General features: G+C 40.0%; 1 protein-coding gene across 7 annotated transcripts in view; it reads left to right on the forward strand.

Moving 5' to 3' along the window:
• dnmt3bb.1 (DNA (cytosine-5-)-methyltransferase 3 beta, duplicate b.1) overlaps positions 1-18,086 on the forward strand; it is a 284,701-nt gene that overhangs the window by 59,309 nt on the left and 207,306 nt on the right. For all 7 annotated transcript variants that reach the window (XM_072556783.1, XM_072556785.1, XM_072556789.1 and 4 more), the window contains one exon: positions 7,981-8,095. In XM_072556783.1, the coding sequence (XP_072412884.1) occupies positions 7,981-8,095 (115 nt within the window). The remainder of the gene's footprint in view (positions 1-7,980; positions 8,096-18,086) is intronic.

Genomic DNA, 18,086 nt, shown 5'->3' on the forward strand with positions numbered 1-18,086 from the left:
TTCACATCAACGCAACAGCTTCACAGCCACTTTGAATGAAAGAAGATTTTTATTTCCTCATGGCTTGTCTCTGGATTGCCACTAACATTTGAATGTTTCTTTGTTTTGGTAACTGGGATTGAATGCCCTGCTCAAGTATTGCTTGATTGACCCCTTTTTGATCATAGTTTGAGTTACATTGTTTTATTGAAGTATGCAGTTCATGATTGTTTTAGCTTTGCTGCTGTGTATGGATTAGGAAAGTATAGCAGATCTGACAAAGATTCCTGGAGTTCGTGACTATTTCAACAACATTCATAAAATATCTGTGTTATTTAGTTTTTCTTCTTTGTACGGTACATTTCACTTGTCAGCTTTTAAATTGAATTTACCATTGCTCTGCCAATTTATACATTTTATCCAATGCATGCTGTAATTTCAGAGCAGTCTACTCAGGTTTCACTATGCCTTCTTGGAATATCATCTGCAAATTTGATCTGTTTGCACTGAGTTTTCCAAAGTTGAGTCTGTCAGGACTTTTGCAGGGGCTATTATGTTTTTTGCTGTTGAAATTGTTGGTCCAATCCTAACCTATGAATTATAATTGAATTGCAAGTTGCAAATTAGTTCCTATTTGATGCAGGTTCGATAATTCCCAACAAATCCAAAGCTCTAGGAATTCACCTTATTAATTTTACAACTACCTCTATTAATGCAAGGGGAGTGACATGCTGAGCAAACTTCAGAGTGGTCTTGAGTTGGTGTCTCTTGGAGATCAAGCTGATGTATATTTATTTCTGTGTTGCAACTTTGTGATTGAGTGCAGATAAACAAAAATAATAATACTAATATTTAGACCACCTCGACAATCTATGTTACAAGTATTTCAGTCAAAATTCTACAGCATTAATGAAGCATTCAGCCCCGGTAGACAGAAACTGACTAATCATCCTCTTGGAATGGTACAGCTTTGTAATATGTAACCCTTGTGGTCAGGATTGCACAAAGGAGCTACAAAGGGGTTTAGCTTAGAAGTGAATGCTTGAGGTAACCCTAATGAGTGTCAGGATATTGTATTGAAAAGTGTGTCACTGGAGAAGCTCAGCAAGTCAGGCAGCATCCGAGGAGCAGGAAAGTCGATGTTTTGGACACAAGTCTTTCAACAGAAGGATAAAAGCAGACTGATGAAGTAATCAAAACAATATAATTAAAGCTATTTAAAACCACAAGTTTCAAATCACATGACCAGGGATCCTGGAAGTTAATGACACATCTTTGGTATATCTGGACAAAAACTACTGTATATTACACACAATATCCTGACGCCTAAAACACCGACTCTCTTGCTGTGCGGATAATGCCTGACCTGCTGTGCTTTTCTCGCATCACACTTTTATGACTCGCTAGCTTCTCACTTTCTCATAGTCAGGTTATTGTGAGTAATATACAGTGGTTTTGACCAGATACACTGAACATGTGTCATTAAACTTTCCGGATCCCTGGTTATGTGATTTGAAATTTGTGGTTTTGAATAGCTTTAGTTATGTAGTTTTGATTACTATCATCAGTCTGCTTTTGTCATTAGAACAGGAATCAGCAAAGCAGCCTCAGGTTTAGCTAAAAGCCTGACTTTAGTCTCAAATACTCTTAGAAACCCCTTTATCCATGAAGATCCAGTATTGTTGCTTGAAAAGTGAACTAATTCTCCATCTGAGAATTTGATTGCTTTGCCTCCCACACCATCCTTTTGAGAGTTCCTACGTAAAAAAATTCTGGTAGACCAGACATTGACTTTACTGACTCTAATTCAAAGCAATGCCAGTGCCCTTAATCAGATGGACCAATTGGCTGAGGAGTGGCAGGTTGAGTTTAATTTAGATAAGGCAAATCAGGGCAGACAGACACTTAATGGTAAGCTGCTGGGGAGTGTTGCTGAACAAAGAGAGCATTGATTGAAAGTTCATAGTTCCCAGGGAGACATGGTAGTGAAGAAGGTACAGTAGCGCCTTGACTTACGAACTTAATCCGTTCCGGGACCCGGTTCGCGAACCGAAAAGTTCACAAACTGAATCAATTTTTCCCATTGTTCGGATAGTGTAAGAATGCTCGGACGGCTGTTCACAGCGCACGTGCCAAAGACGAACTGAATGAGATCACGCGGGGCTTGAGAGCTTTTGCGTTCAACAAACACGTAGCAAAGCAGAACAATGAAACCACGTGGCCGCACACGGGCTTTTTGCGTTCGTATCTTTGTTCGTACCTTGAATTTCGTACGTACGTTGAAGCAAAATTTTACGTACAATCCTGTTCGTAAACCGATTTGTACATGAATGGTGTCGTTCGTATGTCGAGGAACTACTGTATTTGGTATGCTTGGCTTTATTGAGTATTGGAGAAAGTGAGGACTGGTGGAGATCAGAGTCAAAAAGTGTGGTGCTGGAAAAGGACAACAGGTCAGGCAGCATCTGAGGAGCAGGAGATTTGATATTTTGAGCATGAAGAGCTTCTGTATTGTATTGAGTAAAGGAGTTTGGAGGTCATGTTGCGTCTGTACATGACATTGGTTAGGCCACTTTTAGAATACTGCATGCAATTCTAGTCTCTCTGCTATCGAAAAGATGTTGTGAAACTTGAAAGGGTTCAAAAAAGATTTATAAGGATGTTACCAGAGTTGGACGGTTTAAGCTGAAGGAGAGGCTGAATAGGCTTGGGGCTGTTTTACTGGGAGCGCTGAAAAGTGACCTTGTAGAGATTTATTAAATCATGAGGGACTTGATAGGGTGAATAGTCAAGTTCTCTTCTCGGGGTAAGAGTGTTCAAACCTAGAGGGCATAATGTTTAAGGTGAGAGGGGAAAAATATAAAAGGGACCTAAAGGGCAACTTTTTCACACAGAGGGTGGTGAGTGTGTGGAATGAGCCGCCAGAGGAAATGGTAGAAGCTGGTATAATTACAACATTTAAAAGGCATCTGGATAGTTATAAATGGGAAGGGTTTAAAGGGATATGGGCCAAATGCTGGCAAATGGGACTAGATTAATTTGGGATAGATGGTCGGCATGGACAAGTTGGACCGGATGGTCTGTTTCCACTCTGTACAGCTCTGTGACCACGACTATGACTATGATTCTGGAAGAAATAAAGATGAACATTAATAAAGTAATTTTTAAAAAATCATTACTGTCGTGGACAGAACTCAACAGTGACAAAATAATTTTGATCAGCTCTCCCTCTTGTCAATGACCATTCTGCCAGCCTGTCTTTTTTAAAAAAAACTTACAAAGCCATAAAGTTACTTTTGAAATTGGTTTCATTATAAGTATTTGCATGTATTACATATTATGCTGACAGTTATGTTTTGTTGTATCAACCAACAGTTGTTGGTATTTGTACAATTTTTATCACTACTGAACATTCTGAAGTAATGCTATTATCTTTTTGATAAGCTGTTAAACGAAAGATGCTTTCCCCCCTCAGGTAGACCTAAAAGGTCATGTACTTTCCCACAGAAGAACAAAGGAGCTATCCTGGTGTCTTGGCCAATATTATCCCCATCAGCATCTCTGAAACAGATCTTGTGGTCATTACCATATAGCTATTTATGGGAGCCTGTTAATCCCAAATTCACTATCATATTTCCAATATTGCAGCAAAGACAATACTGCAAAGTGACTACATATAAAGCACTTTGGAACAAATGTCATTGTGAAAGGTTCTGCACAAATGCAAAGTTTTCTTGTTAATTGTTTTGTTTCTTGCTTCCAAAATTATTGATAGCAAATCTATTGATTAATGAAACAAAAATGGAAATTGCTGGAAAAGCTCAGCAGGTCTGGCAGCATCTGTGGAGAGAAATAAGAGTTAAGATTTTGCATCAAGTGACTCTTCCTTAGAAGTGTAGTTCTTGAACCAAAACATTAACTCTGATTTCTCTCCACGGATGTTGCCAGACGTGCTGAGCTTTACCAGTAATTTCTGATTTTGTTTCTAATTTACAGCATCTGCAGTTCTTCTTGGTATTGACTAATGAATGTTCTCTAGCACCCTTTTCAAAACTATTACTTGTTACTATCTCTGTGCCCTTCAAGTGGACAGCAGCCCTATTTTAAACAGATATCTTTCATCCCTATCTGCATACATTCCTCTTATTTTAATCTCAGATGTTGCTTTAATGAAGAAGCAGCGTAGGAAAACCACACTAGTTGTCAGACTCTACTGAATTGTGCAATGCCAAATAGAAGTATTACCCCACCAAACATGCACTTGTGCATTGTCAAACTTTGTCACAGTTATAAAATGATTATTTTAAAGCAGATATTTAATGCTGGGTCCCATGACCTTAAGCCAGACATTCACTTAAGGATTCAAATTGACAGACATTTTCAATCCGCTGCAAACATTTTAGGTTATTACTGAAATTATTTCCTCCTGAGTGAGATTTAAAGGAACAAGGTTGTTTAATCTCAGCTCCAAGTTAGCAATTGAACATTTACAATTGTGCTGCATTCTCTAGACAATTGATAAGTAATGCACAAGACCTATTGTGTTATATTTAAATGTTACAGTGGAAATGAAAAGAATACCTTCATTTTCATTACATGTGATAATGGAATTTTAAGCCAAAATGGATCAAAACCTTAACAATTGATTCTCTATAAATATTTAAATCAAGATATACTGTAATGAAGAGTACATTCTTCCTTTTCATTAACCTTATTTCCTCATGTCACTCCTTTTGCCACAGACTTTTGTTAACATCTCCAGTATAAATGCTCAAATCTACATTTGTAGTAAGGAAGTCTGTGTTTTTTTGGTACTTGACCACTATGCAATTCTGGGCACTTGCCACCAGATACCATGTGTACATCTTTCTGAAAAGATGTTCAAAATACTTTTGATTTCTCAGTAATTTAACTTTTTAATGTCAAAGTAAATATTTGCAAACATGAAAAAAAAGGTTAAGGTTGGAAATACAATTTACATATTTCTCACAAATTATTGAATGTTGATACAGCATTTTCTGTTCTGGCTTTCAAACCGATATTAACGTTTGTACTTGAATGTCAAGCCTGGGTTCTGCCTGATAATGGCTGTGAATGCTTTAGCTTTATTTTTGATGTGGTACACTTGCCATCATGGGAATATTTCTGAGTATTCCACCTCCTTTCTGTTGTTTAATTGTCCAGCACCATTATAGAGGAGAAGAAGGGCTCATGCACGAAACGTCGATTCTCCTGCTCCTTGGATGCTGCCTGACCTGCTGCACTTTTCCAGCAACACATTTTCAGCAGCACCATTATAGACTAAACTTCACAGACATGCAGAGCTGAGATCTGATTGGTTGGTGTGGGATCACTGAGCTGCTATGGTGTTTGGCATACAAGTAACTTTACCAGGTTGCAGCCCATTTTTAGGGTATGCCTGATTCTGCTCCTAGCATGCTCTCCTGTACTCTTCATTGAACTCTGGTTCAACTCCTGACTTAGTAGGAGAAAATTACTGCAAATACTGGAATCGATACTGAAGACAACAAATGCTGGAGATCACAAAGTGTCAGGCAGCAGGATACCAGAGTTTGCAGTTTTTTTGTCCACGGAGAGAAAACAAGCTAACGTTTTGAGTTTAGACAACTCTTTATCAGAGCTGATGTGAAGTATGAAAGGGGCAGGGTAAAACTATACTTTAGTTGTGGGAGGTGGAGTTAGTGTGCTGGAAGAGAAAGGATGTTGATAGTTCAGATAAATTGATCGATATATGAGAATAGCCGAACAATGGTGTATCTAACTGCTAGACCTGAAAGAGAACAGTCCCAGTGGGGTAGGGGGAGGGGAGAGAGGACGTGGTGACAGCGAATGTAACAAATAAAGCTAAACTGGAGCACTACAACATGCTGAGGACAGACAAATGGGCATGCGAGCAGGACGCTGTGTTAAAATGACCAGCTATGGGGAGGTCAGGGTCATGCTTGCACACAGACTGGAAGTAATCTGTAAAGTGGTTACCCAGTCTGTGTTTGGTTCCTCACATATAGAGTTGGCCACATTGGGTACAGCGAATATAGTTCACAGAATTGGATGAGGTGCACGTGAAATGCTGCTTCACCTGGAAAGACTCTCTAGGCCCTTGGATGGTGGACAGGGGGGGAGGTGAAGGGAACAGGTGTTGCACCTTCTGTGGTTACATGGGAAGGTGCTGTGGGAAGGGTGGGTGATGCTAGTGATCAATAAAGGGGCGAGGGTGGCCTGGAGGGAATGATCCCTGCAAAATGCAGACAGGGAAAGTGAGGGGAAGATGTGTTTGGTGGTGGCGTTCTGTTGGAATTGTCTAAAATGGTCTCCTGGCCTGATGGTAATGGTAGCGTGGGGGATATGCTGGGCCACGAAGTTATATTCATTACATGGCTATGGTCTTTACATGCCTTTAATTCCAGATTTTATTGATTTCAAGTTTCAACATCTGCAATAATGGGATTCAAACCTACATCCTCAGAACAGCAGCCTGGGGCTAGGTTATTCATCCAATGATATGACTGCCCTCACCAACCACACCCACAATGTTATTTTGTCAGCACAGTGTATGTAATTTTAGTTTTCCTGATTGGAGTCAGCTTGAATGACACACTTGATTTCCAGTTGGGCAAGGCTGTAGTAGTCTGCTAATGAAGGTAATTTGCCTATCGCTGATGTTAAAAGTATGGGGTTGTCAGTGTTGATGGGGGTGCAGTGGTGTTAGGTGTGATCAGATTGTTGACCCTGGAGTGGTTTGAGGATGGTGGGAGTGGGTTTCGGTTTTCAATTCCTGATTTGAAGTGAGAATGAAGTACGGAGGAGATTGTATAGGCAGGGACGAAGTACTTCTCCCCGTGGCTCTTCTTGCTGAGGACCGCTGTTAAATCAGAGCCTGCTAACCTCACTTAAATATCCTGGGACAAGATTGACTTCCCATCCCTTGACCCACCTCCTTTATGCACAGATGTAGGTGTTGGGAGGTGTTTTTGGCGGTTTGAGATTTCAACGTTTTCTCGTCTCATCCTACTGTAACTTATTTGTTTCTGGAATTTGAGATTCAGCTCAAGGAATGTGCTGGTGAGTGAATCCATAATTGTAGTGAAGCTCTGGTTTGGGATTACTCTCCCATCAAACCTCTGGTTCACTTCGTACAGTTTGGCTGGATCAAAGCATTCTGCTGAACTCCTATATTTCTATTGTAGTATGATAAAACAACAGGATGCCCACAATTCTGGGACTGTTTCCTCATGTAGCCAAAGTCCAGGAATGCCTCAAAAATGAGCTAAACTCCAGTTTAACCAGTACTACTCAAAACTCTGGTACATGTTACATACCATCTTGCTGTGTATTTTCACGTTTAATAAAGGGCTATATGTTATTAAATATGTTATTTTAGCAGTCTAGCAAATCAAGTCCATATATTTGCAATTTATTTTAGAACAATAGACAGAATTGTGGAATTCAATCCCCTAATTGTCAAAAAACATTTTACTATTCTGTTCCTGGAGGTATTAGATCATTATTGATTATTTATCTGAGTGATTGAAGATTATATTTTTTTTACTTTTGACTAGATCTATTTATTTGAATTCCCAGGAAATCACATTGTGCTGTGTGGGTTAAAGTACATGTGGATTATTAATATACTGCATTATTGTGTAGAACAGGTTGGATAAACCGGGGCTATTTTCCTGTCTGTCAGTCCTCATATGTACGGTAACAAAAATAGATCTTGATTAGTTTCAGTCAATGCAAATTAGTAATCCCAGTGTGATCACCTTCATCAAGGAAACATTCATTGTTCAAAATATACCACAAATGAAAAGTTTGATTATTTTTAGCTAACTCTAAATTTTCCAGTTTCCTAAATTGATCTCATGTGGCAAATAAGTTCTGACATTATTAGACGCAATTAAGAAAATGCACATATTAATTAGGAAATTACCAGCTTTAAAACTTGACATTTTTCAAACTAATCTGATTTTATCTTCACAGCCTGTAGTTAATGGAGAAAAAACCTACCAGTTGGATCAATGGGAGCAAACATCAACACCCACTTCGCAGAGTCCCAGCCCAAATCCAAATCAAAGTGGAACTGACAGTACTGCAGGTAAAAATGGTAGAAAATGCACCGAATGTAATATCCCACCACTTGCATACTTCCTTGATTTCTGTATATTCCTGTGAGATGCAATGTTTATTTTTGATCCTTAACTTTGGCACCTAGTTTTACTGTGGATGTATTGCAGGCTAATTGAACTAGCTTTTGATTCTTTAGTCCTTACAGTGACCCATTTAATGCAAAACTAAAACAGCAAATGCTGGGGTTGTTCATCATGTCTGGTAGCATTTGCGATCAGGAGTTAATAGACTGAATTTAGATCCATCAACAAATCCAACAGTGTGCAGGTCACAAAGCAACAACTTGTCAACTGGAGGGAAGAGGGTCCCCTGTACCTCTTTACAGGTGATAGGACTGCTGGCTAATTGAAGAGTTAGGACTCAATGGCTTTTGACCCAAGGGCTAGTCAGACGTGGTAAGAGAAGGGTAGGGTGAAGTTAGTGAGGTAACATGCCATCGTTGCCACGGAGGCATCCTTTGAAGCTGAGGACACTTGTCCACAGGCCAAAGAATGCCTGCAGAGGGGGCTGATGCCCCCACACTTGCTGATAGATGCCCAGAGTTCACTCAATGTCTCCTCATGTCAAGAAGGGTGCTCCCTCCAATACAGAAAAACTGCCAATAGCACCATGCAGAAGACCCCAAACAGCAATGCAAGTACCTCAGTTGGTCTTTGTGTGGAAACGCCATTCACCAGCTCCCTTGCTACTGGCAAGATGGCATGGTTGGGGACGATGACATGGTGCAACACTCTCGCTCTTTGCTCCCTATCACATGCTCTCTCTCTCTCACGTGCTATATCGCTCGCTGTCTCTTGCTCTCTAGCTTTCTCACTCTCTCTCTCTCTCTCTCTCTCTCTCTCTCTCTCTCTCTCTCTCTCTCTGTCTTGCTGTCTCTTTTGCGCTCTCTCTCTTCTTCTTCCATCCCATCTTTTAAGCTCCGTTGTTAAGAGCCCCATCTCCAAGCTCTCATGTGGATCCATAAACTTTCATCAGAACTGGGAAAAGTAGTGTTAATGCATCTCCTGAACAGGATTTCTTTTGAACTTTATGGTTGGCTGTTCCTTTGTGAATCAAGTGCAAAAAGTATTACTGCTATTATTTATCATCTCCAATTGTTTTTATGTCATATTTTATATTACAGTAAATGTCTTTCTTTACTCAGCAACTTGTTTTCTTTCTGTTCCTTCACATTATTTTATTTTGTTAGTGTGGTGAACTTTATACTTTAAAGGTTACCTGTGAAATAATTCCATTCTCAGGCACGCTTTCCTTTTCCTTGCACCTGTTCCAATTCAAATATTATTTGTATTGTTCAATTATTATTTTCTTGAGTCCAATTATATTTTTATCATTATTCTATTTTCCTCTCGATCTCTTGGTACACTCCATTTTTGATATTGTTTATGTGAAAAATATCCTTCATCTGTCAAACCTGTTTTCCTTTGAAGTTACTTTCACTGAAGGTGGTACTTATTGTGTGAGCTGATGCCTGTGTGTTTTCTCAGCTGTGATCTTTCAATATATCACTTGATGTAATCCTAGAATAGTAAAGATGCCTATCACTAATGTATGTTGTAAGTTTGTAATCATCGTATGAAACCGCCTAACTGTACTTTACTAATTTAGAATAGATAAATAATTTAACAACCTGGTAAATTTGCTAGAAGAATGGGAATGCTTTCAGAGGTAGAAAAGCATCTATTCTGAATTTTGAATATTTTGGTAGAATCCGCTTTGTTGGACAGGCACTAAAAGCACTGAAACACTTGAACTGACTTCTAGAAGGAAGGGCCACTGGAAGTTTGTGCCCATTAGGCATTGAAATGGACACTATGGACCTTCATCCAGGATGTCCTGGCAGCCTGGAGCCACCAGCTAATCAGAGACTTGCTGCTACTAGTTTAGCATCCTGCAGACTGCCAGAATGGATTGGTGACCAGGGATAGAGATGGGTATTGTTTTTGGGGAGTTGTGGGGGGGGGGGGAATTGTAGGGAGAAGGCAATGGAGGTCAGAAACAAGAACCTATTGGGTGTGCCACCTGTTCTGGGTGGAGTAGAGATGATTGGACCCCAGACAGGAAAATATCTTTAACTGGTCCTTAAGTGAACTTTTATTGACCACATAAGGGTTTTGAGTAGAATTAGGAGTTCTTTGCCTAAGGATTTTTCCACCTGGAACATATCTGGGCAGAGGCAGGAAGATGTCAGCTAATGTCCCAAAGGGTAACCCCTGATTATTTAGGCCTTCTGCCTCCTGTGGACCCAGAGAATTCTGCCAATATGATTCTTTGTTGTCATAAAAAGTTTTAGGATTTGAGGAAATTATGACCTTGAAAGGTAAATGAGATTCTGAAGCTTCCCCTACATAATATATAATGGAAGTATAATTAAGTATGATGACAATGAGGAATATTTCGTAGAGCTAATAGTGAAAATTGTGAGAGATTTAATGAAGAAGCAGAAAATGTCCCAAACTGTAACCTTGCTTATTTTGTAAGTTGAAGTAGAAACAATGCATTTATACTTCATTAGAAATTGACCAATCCTTCCTTTTAAAAACAAAAAGGAAGAAATATAGAACTCTTTCATTGAAACAATCATCAGGTTAAGCTGCATTGAGACCTGATGAGCTTACATGTCAGTTTTCTCAAAACTGACATTTATACACAAAACTAAAATACTACGCTATTAAGAAATTTGGTGTAAAAACAAAATGAAGGAAACACTTAGCAGGTTTGATAGCTCCGATGGAGAGAGAAACAGAATTAATGTTTTAGGTCTGTAAGCTTCTGTAAATTCTTCCATCAGTTATCTCTGTTGTCCTTAGGTGCTGTCAGATTCGTTGAGAGAATTCTGGATAGACCTAAATTTATATATTGTTACTTGGTTACTGCCGTCCACAACAGTTATTGGTTCGGCACAAAGAGGACAAGAGTCAAATCTGTATCAACTCCACCCTAAATTTATTAGTTTAGTTGAAACAGACATATAATTCACACTTCTAAGCGTAGAGTCCTCAACTTCACAAAGGTTGATCTCCAGAGATTTCTCTGCTGGCATGCCAGAAATCCTTCATTTTTATTCTTTTTCCTTATTTTCCAGAACTGTGCTGTCATTCCTCATTGGTCCTGGCTCACCGGGCGAGTCTATGTCTTTTCATTATTGACTTGTCCCAAGGACTCCATTAGGATTACCTCATTATTCTTCCACCAAATAAGGATTTACACCTTATGTCATTCCCCTGATCTGTTCCAAGTTGAACAGGTTCTGGCCAGCACTAGACAGTGGCTGGGGCTTGAGTAACTTGAGTTCATAAGCTGCTGTTTTTACACATGAGCAGCCCCAGCCAACAGTATGCATTTAAAGTTTAGTATTGCTTTGAGTTAAGAAACAGAAACAATGAATCTGATAGAACTGTGGGTAAATGCTGTCTGTTATATTCTTCTGCAGACCATGCGGTTCTTCTGCAGGCGGTTTTGTGGGAACGAGAGAGACTCACGTTTGGTATGTTGCCTCCCAGGTGCAAGGGTACGTGATGTCTCTGATCGTGTTTTCTGGGTCCTTAAGGGGGAGGGGGAGCAGCCTGAAGTCGTGGTCCATATTGGCACCAATGACATAGGTAGGAGGAGTGCTGAGGATGTTAGACAGGCTTTTAGGGAGCTAGGTTGGAAGCTCAGAGTTAGAACGAACAGAGTTGTTGTCTCTGGTTTGTTACCCGTGCCACGTGATAGAGAGTCGAGGAATAGGGAGAGAGAACAGTTAAATGCGTGGCTACAGGGATGGTGCAGGAGGGAGGGATTTCGGTACTTGGATAACTGGGGTTCTTTCTGGGGAAGGTGGGACCTCTATAAACAGGATGGTCTGCACCTGAACCTGAGGGGCACCAGTATCCTTGGGGGGAGGTTTGCTAGTGCTCTTGGGGGGGGTTTAAACTAACTCTGCAGGGGCATGGGAACCCAGACTGTAGCTTTAGGGTGCAGGACCTGGAGTGTAGGGAGGTTAGGAATATGGCATCAATCTTAAAGGAGGGTGCCTGTAAACAGAAGAGTGGCTTGAAGTGTGTATACTTTAATGCCAGAAGTATACAAAATAAGGTAGGTGAACTCGCAGCGTGGGTTGGTACCTGGGACTTCGATGTTGTGGCTATTACGGAGACGTGGCTAGATCAGGGACAGGATTGGCTGTTGCAGGTTCCAGGGTTTAAATGTTTTAGTAGGGTCAGAGGTGGGGGTAAAAGAGGGGGGTGTGTGGCTTTGCTTGTCAAAGATAGTATTACAGCGGTGGAAAGTAAGATGGACGAAGATTTGCCATCTGAGGTGGTTTGGGTGGAGGTTAGGAATAGGAGAGGTGAGGTCACCCTGTTAGGAGTCTTTTACAGGCCTCCTAATAGTCCTAGAATCGTTGAAGAAAGGATTGCGAAGGTGATTCAGGAGAAGAGTGACAGTAATAGGGTGATTGTTATGGGAGACTTTAACTTTCCTGATATTGATTGGGAAAGCTATAGCTCAAGTTCGTTAGATGGGTCAGTGTTTGTGCAATGTGTGCAGGAGAGTTTCCTGACACAATATGTAGATAAGCCAACAAGAGGTGAGGCCATACTGGATTTGGTTCTGGGTAACGAACCAGGCCAGGTATTAGAACTAGAGGTAGGTGAGCACTTTGGGGACAGTGACCACAATTCGGTGATTTTTACTCTAGTGATGGAGAGGGATAAGTGTGTACTACAGGGCAAGAGTTATAGCTGGGGGCAGGGAAATTATGATGCGTTGAGGCATGACTTAGGATGTGTGGATTGGAAAAGTAGATTCCAAGGCAAGAGCGTAATTGATATGTGGAACTTGTTCAAGGAGCAACTATTGAGTGTCCTTGATAAGTACGTACCTATCAGGCAGGGAGGAAAGGGTCGTGTGAGGGAGCCGTGGTTTAATAAGGAGTTGGAATCCCTTGTTAAATGGAAGAGGGCGGCCTTTGTAAAGATGAGGCGTGAAGGTTCAATAGGGGCGATTGAGAGTTATAAGGTAGCCCGGAAGGACCTGAAGAGAGAGCTAAGAGCAGCAAGGAGGGGACATGAAAGGTCCTTAGTTGGTAGGATTAGGGAAAACCCTAAGGCTTTCTATAGGTATGTTAGGAATAAAAGAATGACTAGGGAAGGAATAGGTCCAATCAAGGATAGTAATGGGAAGTTGCGTGTGGAGGCTGAAGAGATTGGGGAGGCACTGAATGAATACTTTTCGTCAGTATTCACTCAGGAACAGGACATTGTTGTCGATATGAATACTGAGGCACGAATAAGTAGAATGGATGGCTTTGAGATATGTAGAGAAGAGGTGTTGGAAATTCTGGCAAGGGTGAAAATAGATAAGTCCCCTGGGCCTGATGGCATTTATCCTAGGATTCTCTGGGAAGCAAGGGAGGAGATTGCAGAACCATTGGCCTTGATTTTTGTGTCCTCTTTGTCTACAGGAGTAGTGCCAGAGGACTGGAGGATAGCAAACGTGGTTCCCTTGTTCAAGAAGGGGAGTAGGGATAATCCTAGTAACTATAGGCCAGTGAGTCTCACTTCTGTTGTGGGCAAAGTCTTAGAGAGAATTGTAAGGGATAGGATTTATGCACATCTGGATAAGAGTGATGTGATCAAGGATAGTCAGCATGGTTTTGTGAAGGGCAGGTCGTGCCTCACAAACCTTATTGAATTCTTTGAGAAGGTGACTAAGGAGGTAGATGAGGGGAAAGCGGTAGATGTGGTATATATGGATTTTAGTAAGGCGTTTGATAAGGTCCCCCATGGTAGGCTACTGCAGAAAATACAGAGATATGGCATTGAGGGTGAGTTTGAGGTTTGGATTAGGAATTGGCTGGCTGGAAGAAGACAGAGGGTAGTAGTTGATGGCAAAGGTTCATCTTGGAGTGCCGTCACTAGCGGTGTTCCACAAGGATCTGTTTTGGGACCATTGCTGTTTGTCATTTTAATAAATGACCTGGAGGAAGGGTTAGAAGGTTGGGTGAGCAAGTTTGCGGATGATACGAAAGTCGGAGGAGTTGTAGACAGTGAGGAAGGATGTGGCAGGTTACAGCGGGATATAGAGAAGCTGCAGAGCTGGGCAGAAAGGTGGCAAATGGAGTTCAATGTAGCTAAGTGTGAGGTGATTCACTTTGGTAAGAGTAAGAAAAAGATGGGGTACTGGGCTAATGGTCGGATACTTGGTAGTGTGGAAGAGCAGAGGGATCTTGGTGTCCATGTACACAGATCTCTGAAAGTTGCCACCCAGGTAAATAGTGCAGTGAAGAAGGCATATGGCGTACTGGCTTTTATTGGTAGAGGAATTGAGTTCCGGAGTCCTGAGGTCATGCTGCAGTTGTATAAGACTCTGGTGCGGCCGCATCTGGAATATTGTGTGCAGTTTTGGTCGCCATACTATAGGAAGGATGTGGAGGCACTGGAACGGGTGCAGAGGAAGTTTACCAGGATGTTGCCTGGTATGGTAGGAAGATCCTATGAGGAAAGGCTGAGGCACTTGGGGTTGTTTTCATTGGAGAAAAGAAGGTTTAGGGGTGACTTGATAGAGGTGTACAAGATGATTAGGGGGTTAGATAGGGTTGACAGTGAGAACGTTTTTCCACGTATGGAGTCAGCGATTACAAGGGGGCATAGCTTTAAATTAAGGGGGGGTAGATATAGGACTGATGTTAGGGGTAGGTTCTTCACTCAGCGAGTCGTAAGTTCATGGAATGCCCTGCCAGTAGCAGTAGTGGACTCTCCCTCTTTATGGGTATTTAAGTGGGCATTGGATAGGTATATGGAGGATAGTGGGTTCGTGTAGGTTAGGTGGGCATTGATCAGCGCAACATCGAGGGCCGAAGGGCCTGTACTGCGCTGTATTCTTCTATGTTCTATGTTCTATGTCTTGGAATTAGGGCATAATAGATCTATATGATGCAGATTTATGATGCAAAATTTAAAAATTTTGTGTGCAGACTCATTAAAGTTGTAAACATAAATGAATTTACCTCCCTTAGAACAATCAAACTCAGGGTAAGTCTGACTAGTTATAGATAAAGCTTTTCAACAAATCTATACTGCATAAGCTTAGAAGTATTTCTAAGGAGGTGCCTTAATTAAGTAATTTTATTTGACCATTATTGTAAGTCGTGAGATATAAACTGAAATACTTGTAACAAAGACTTCCCATTAACAAACATTTCTACAAGATATTTAATCCCATCAAAATCAAAATGTAATAGTATGCACATCAATGGCAACATAAGAAATTGTATAGATGAACATGTAAACATGCAGGAAAAATTGGATTCAATACTGGAAAGATTTACAGAATAGAAATATAACAGAATTACTTAGACAACGCAGAAACAGGCCATTCACTCCAACTCATCTCTGAAAGTGTTTTTACACATATCTGTCTCCTCTAATTCTGTGTTTTTGATCTTAGTCTATCTATTATTTTATTGTTTTGTGGTTTTGAAAGCAGCTAAGCTATTTGCCATATCACTTCCTATGGCAGTGAGGTGCATGTTCTAATCACTCTGACTAAGAAGTATCTATATTTCTCATGTTTGGATTTAATAATAATGAGTGATATATTTATAGCCCTAGTTTTGGAATGTGAGATGGATTACATTGATACTCAATGAAGTCAAGCTAAAGTTATCTCCAAACATACATTTCACTGGATTATATCGAATTTAAGGCACAAAAAAGACTCCTTTGTATCCTATCTTATCTAGATTTGCACTTTCCAAATAATAAGTGACTTTTTAGTTCTTCCTTATTCTTTGTACCTTACATTTATATGTATTGAGTGTTATTTGCCAACCATTACAACATTCTACAAGTTACAGTTTGTGGTCCCAGCACTGTTACTTGTGGAACACTGCATTCTTCTGCACTTCAGACTTTATATTTCTGTCTTGAAATGAGCTAGCAGTTCATTATGCTACTTATCCCCAACTCCATATTCTCTGAATTTGTTCAAGTCTATCACAGGGCATCTTATTATAAGCCTGGTGAAAATTCAGTTAAATTACATCTTGTGCATTACCAGTGTCCACTCTTGTGATCTCAAGAAATAAATTAGTACAATTGGTCAAGAAAGAGTTTCTGTTTTGAAGTCCATGCTGACTATTCATTATTTTATTTTCTTTCTTTAGATGTTTTTAAGATGTTCCTATCTCCCTTCTGCAATACAGATAACATAACTTCTACCACAGTTGACTGAGTTGTAGTTCCTCTGTGTACCGTAATAACACGGCACGATGGCACAGTGGTGGCACGGTGGCACAGTGGTTAGCACTGCTGCCTCACAGCGCCAGAGACCCGGGTTCAATTCCTGCCTCGGGTGACTGACTGTGTGGAGTTTGCACATTCTCCCCGTGTCTGCGTGGGTTTCCTCCAGGTGCTCCGGTTTCTTCCCACAGTCCAAAAAAAAATGTGCAGGTTAGGTGAATTGGCCATGCTAAATTGCCTGTAGTGTTAGGTGAAGGGGTAAATATAGGGGAATGGGTCTGGATGTAATAAGTAATCTAATCTAATCTAAACACTGATAGATGTTATCTGTAAAATCAAAATGAAATGTGTCTGAACTCTAACTTATAAAGAGTCCAGTCTCTAGAGAGCCATACTAGTTTTATAACATTGTTGTCACTTTGTAATGGGCACTGGAAGTGGCTGCTGTGAGTCAACAACATTTATGAAAAAATGGAGAGGAAACGTAATAATTAGAAATCAAAGTATTGTGAGAGTTGAATGCAACATGTTTATGTTGGGAAAATTCGTGCTTGGTCTGAAAACAGTCATAATCTTGGGATTTATTTTTCAAAAAGTGGTTTATTGAAACCTGTGAAGATCTGAGCAATACAGACTAACAAAAAATATAAAAGGACATGGTGAGTTGAAGTCAGTGGTGAAGATACACCAAAAGCAGGAAACAGGTCTGGCAATATCCTTTTTTTACACTACAGAAATGTAAAGTTTTCACGTCAGATTTGGATTGCTCGAGCTAAAGACCTGACAGAGACAAATGACCAACTAGCCTACTTTTGTGCTTTAAGTTCCTATGGTTTACACTCCACTATTTGGACCTTTATTTGAATATCTTGGTATATGTGTATGTCCTTTTTTCATTCAGAAATCTGATAACAGGAAAAGTACTGCTTTGATTTTAATAATATCAATAATAGTGATTAGACTTCAAGGTCCAATCTTCAAAAGAACCTTAAGATGAAAATGATATTTTAGATAAAGTATGTAGGTAATTTTACATTTTAACCACGACAGTTTGTATGTTTAAAATGAGACTGGATCCTGTATTATTACAAGGCCTGGTTAACCATGTAATTGGTCTATTTGCACTGCATGATCCCTTTGTACCCAAGCCCACTTAAACTCGCACATGTAGCTAGTGAGAAAAATAGGTGATTGATTAATAGTTTTTTAAAACGTCATTTCAGCATAGCATAAGAACAATGAAAGGGAAGTAGTCTTATGTAATGAGTGAATCTAAGATGCAAATACATTAAGTTTTAAATGTGGGAATCCAAGTAGAAAAGGTCATAAGTAAAGCAAATTAAATTTGAATTTTATATCCCAATATATTTGTCATAAAAGCAAATACATGGTTTTGAATTGATGTACAAGTTTGCTTAGGTGCTATGTGTGCAATTGGTGGCCCTTTTTAAGAAGGATAATAACACTGTGGAAACTATTTAGTGAACATTTACGAGAATATTACTGAGATTAAGAGGTTCTGATTCTGAAGAAAAATTTGATGAATTGACCCTTTGTCGTTGGCAAAGTTTAAGGTGGAAGAGTATCTAAGATTTTCTAAATGGTGTAGTGTTTGATTAGGATCATCCTGCAAGATTATTAATAGAATTTGTAATAGAAGAGCTTACACACAGAATTTGCATTAGAATAATGCAAAGGAGAAGTAGACTTTTTTTTATCACATGTAGTGTATTA

The sequence above is a fragment of the Chiloscyllium punctatum genome, chromosome 37 (assembly GCF_047496795.1).
Source record: "Chiloscyllium punctatum isolate Juve2018m chromosome 37, sChiPun1.3, whole genome shotgun sequence".
Taxonomy (NCBI): domain Eukaryota; kingdom Metazoa; phylum Chordata; class Chondrichthyes; order Orectolobiformes; family Hemiscylliidae; genus Chiloscyllium; species Chiloscyllium punctatum.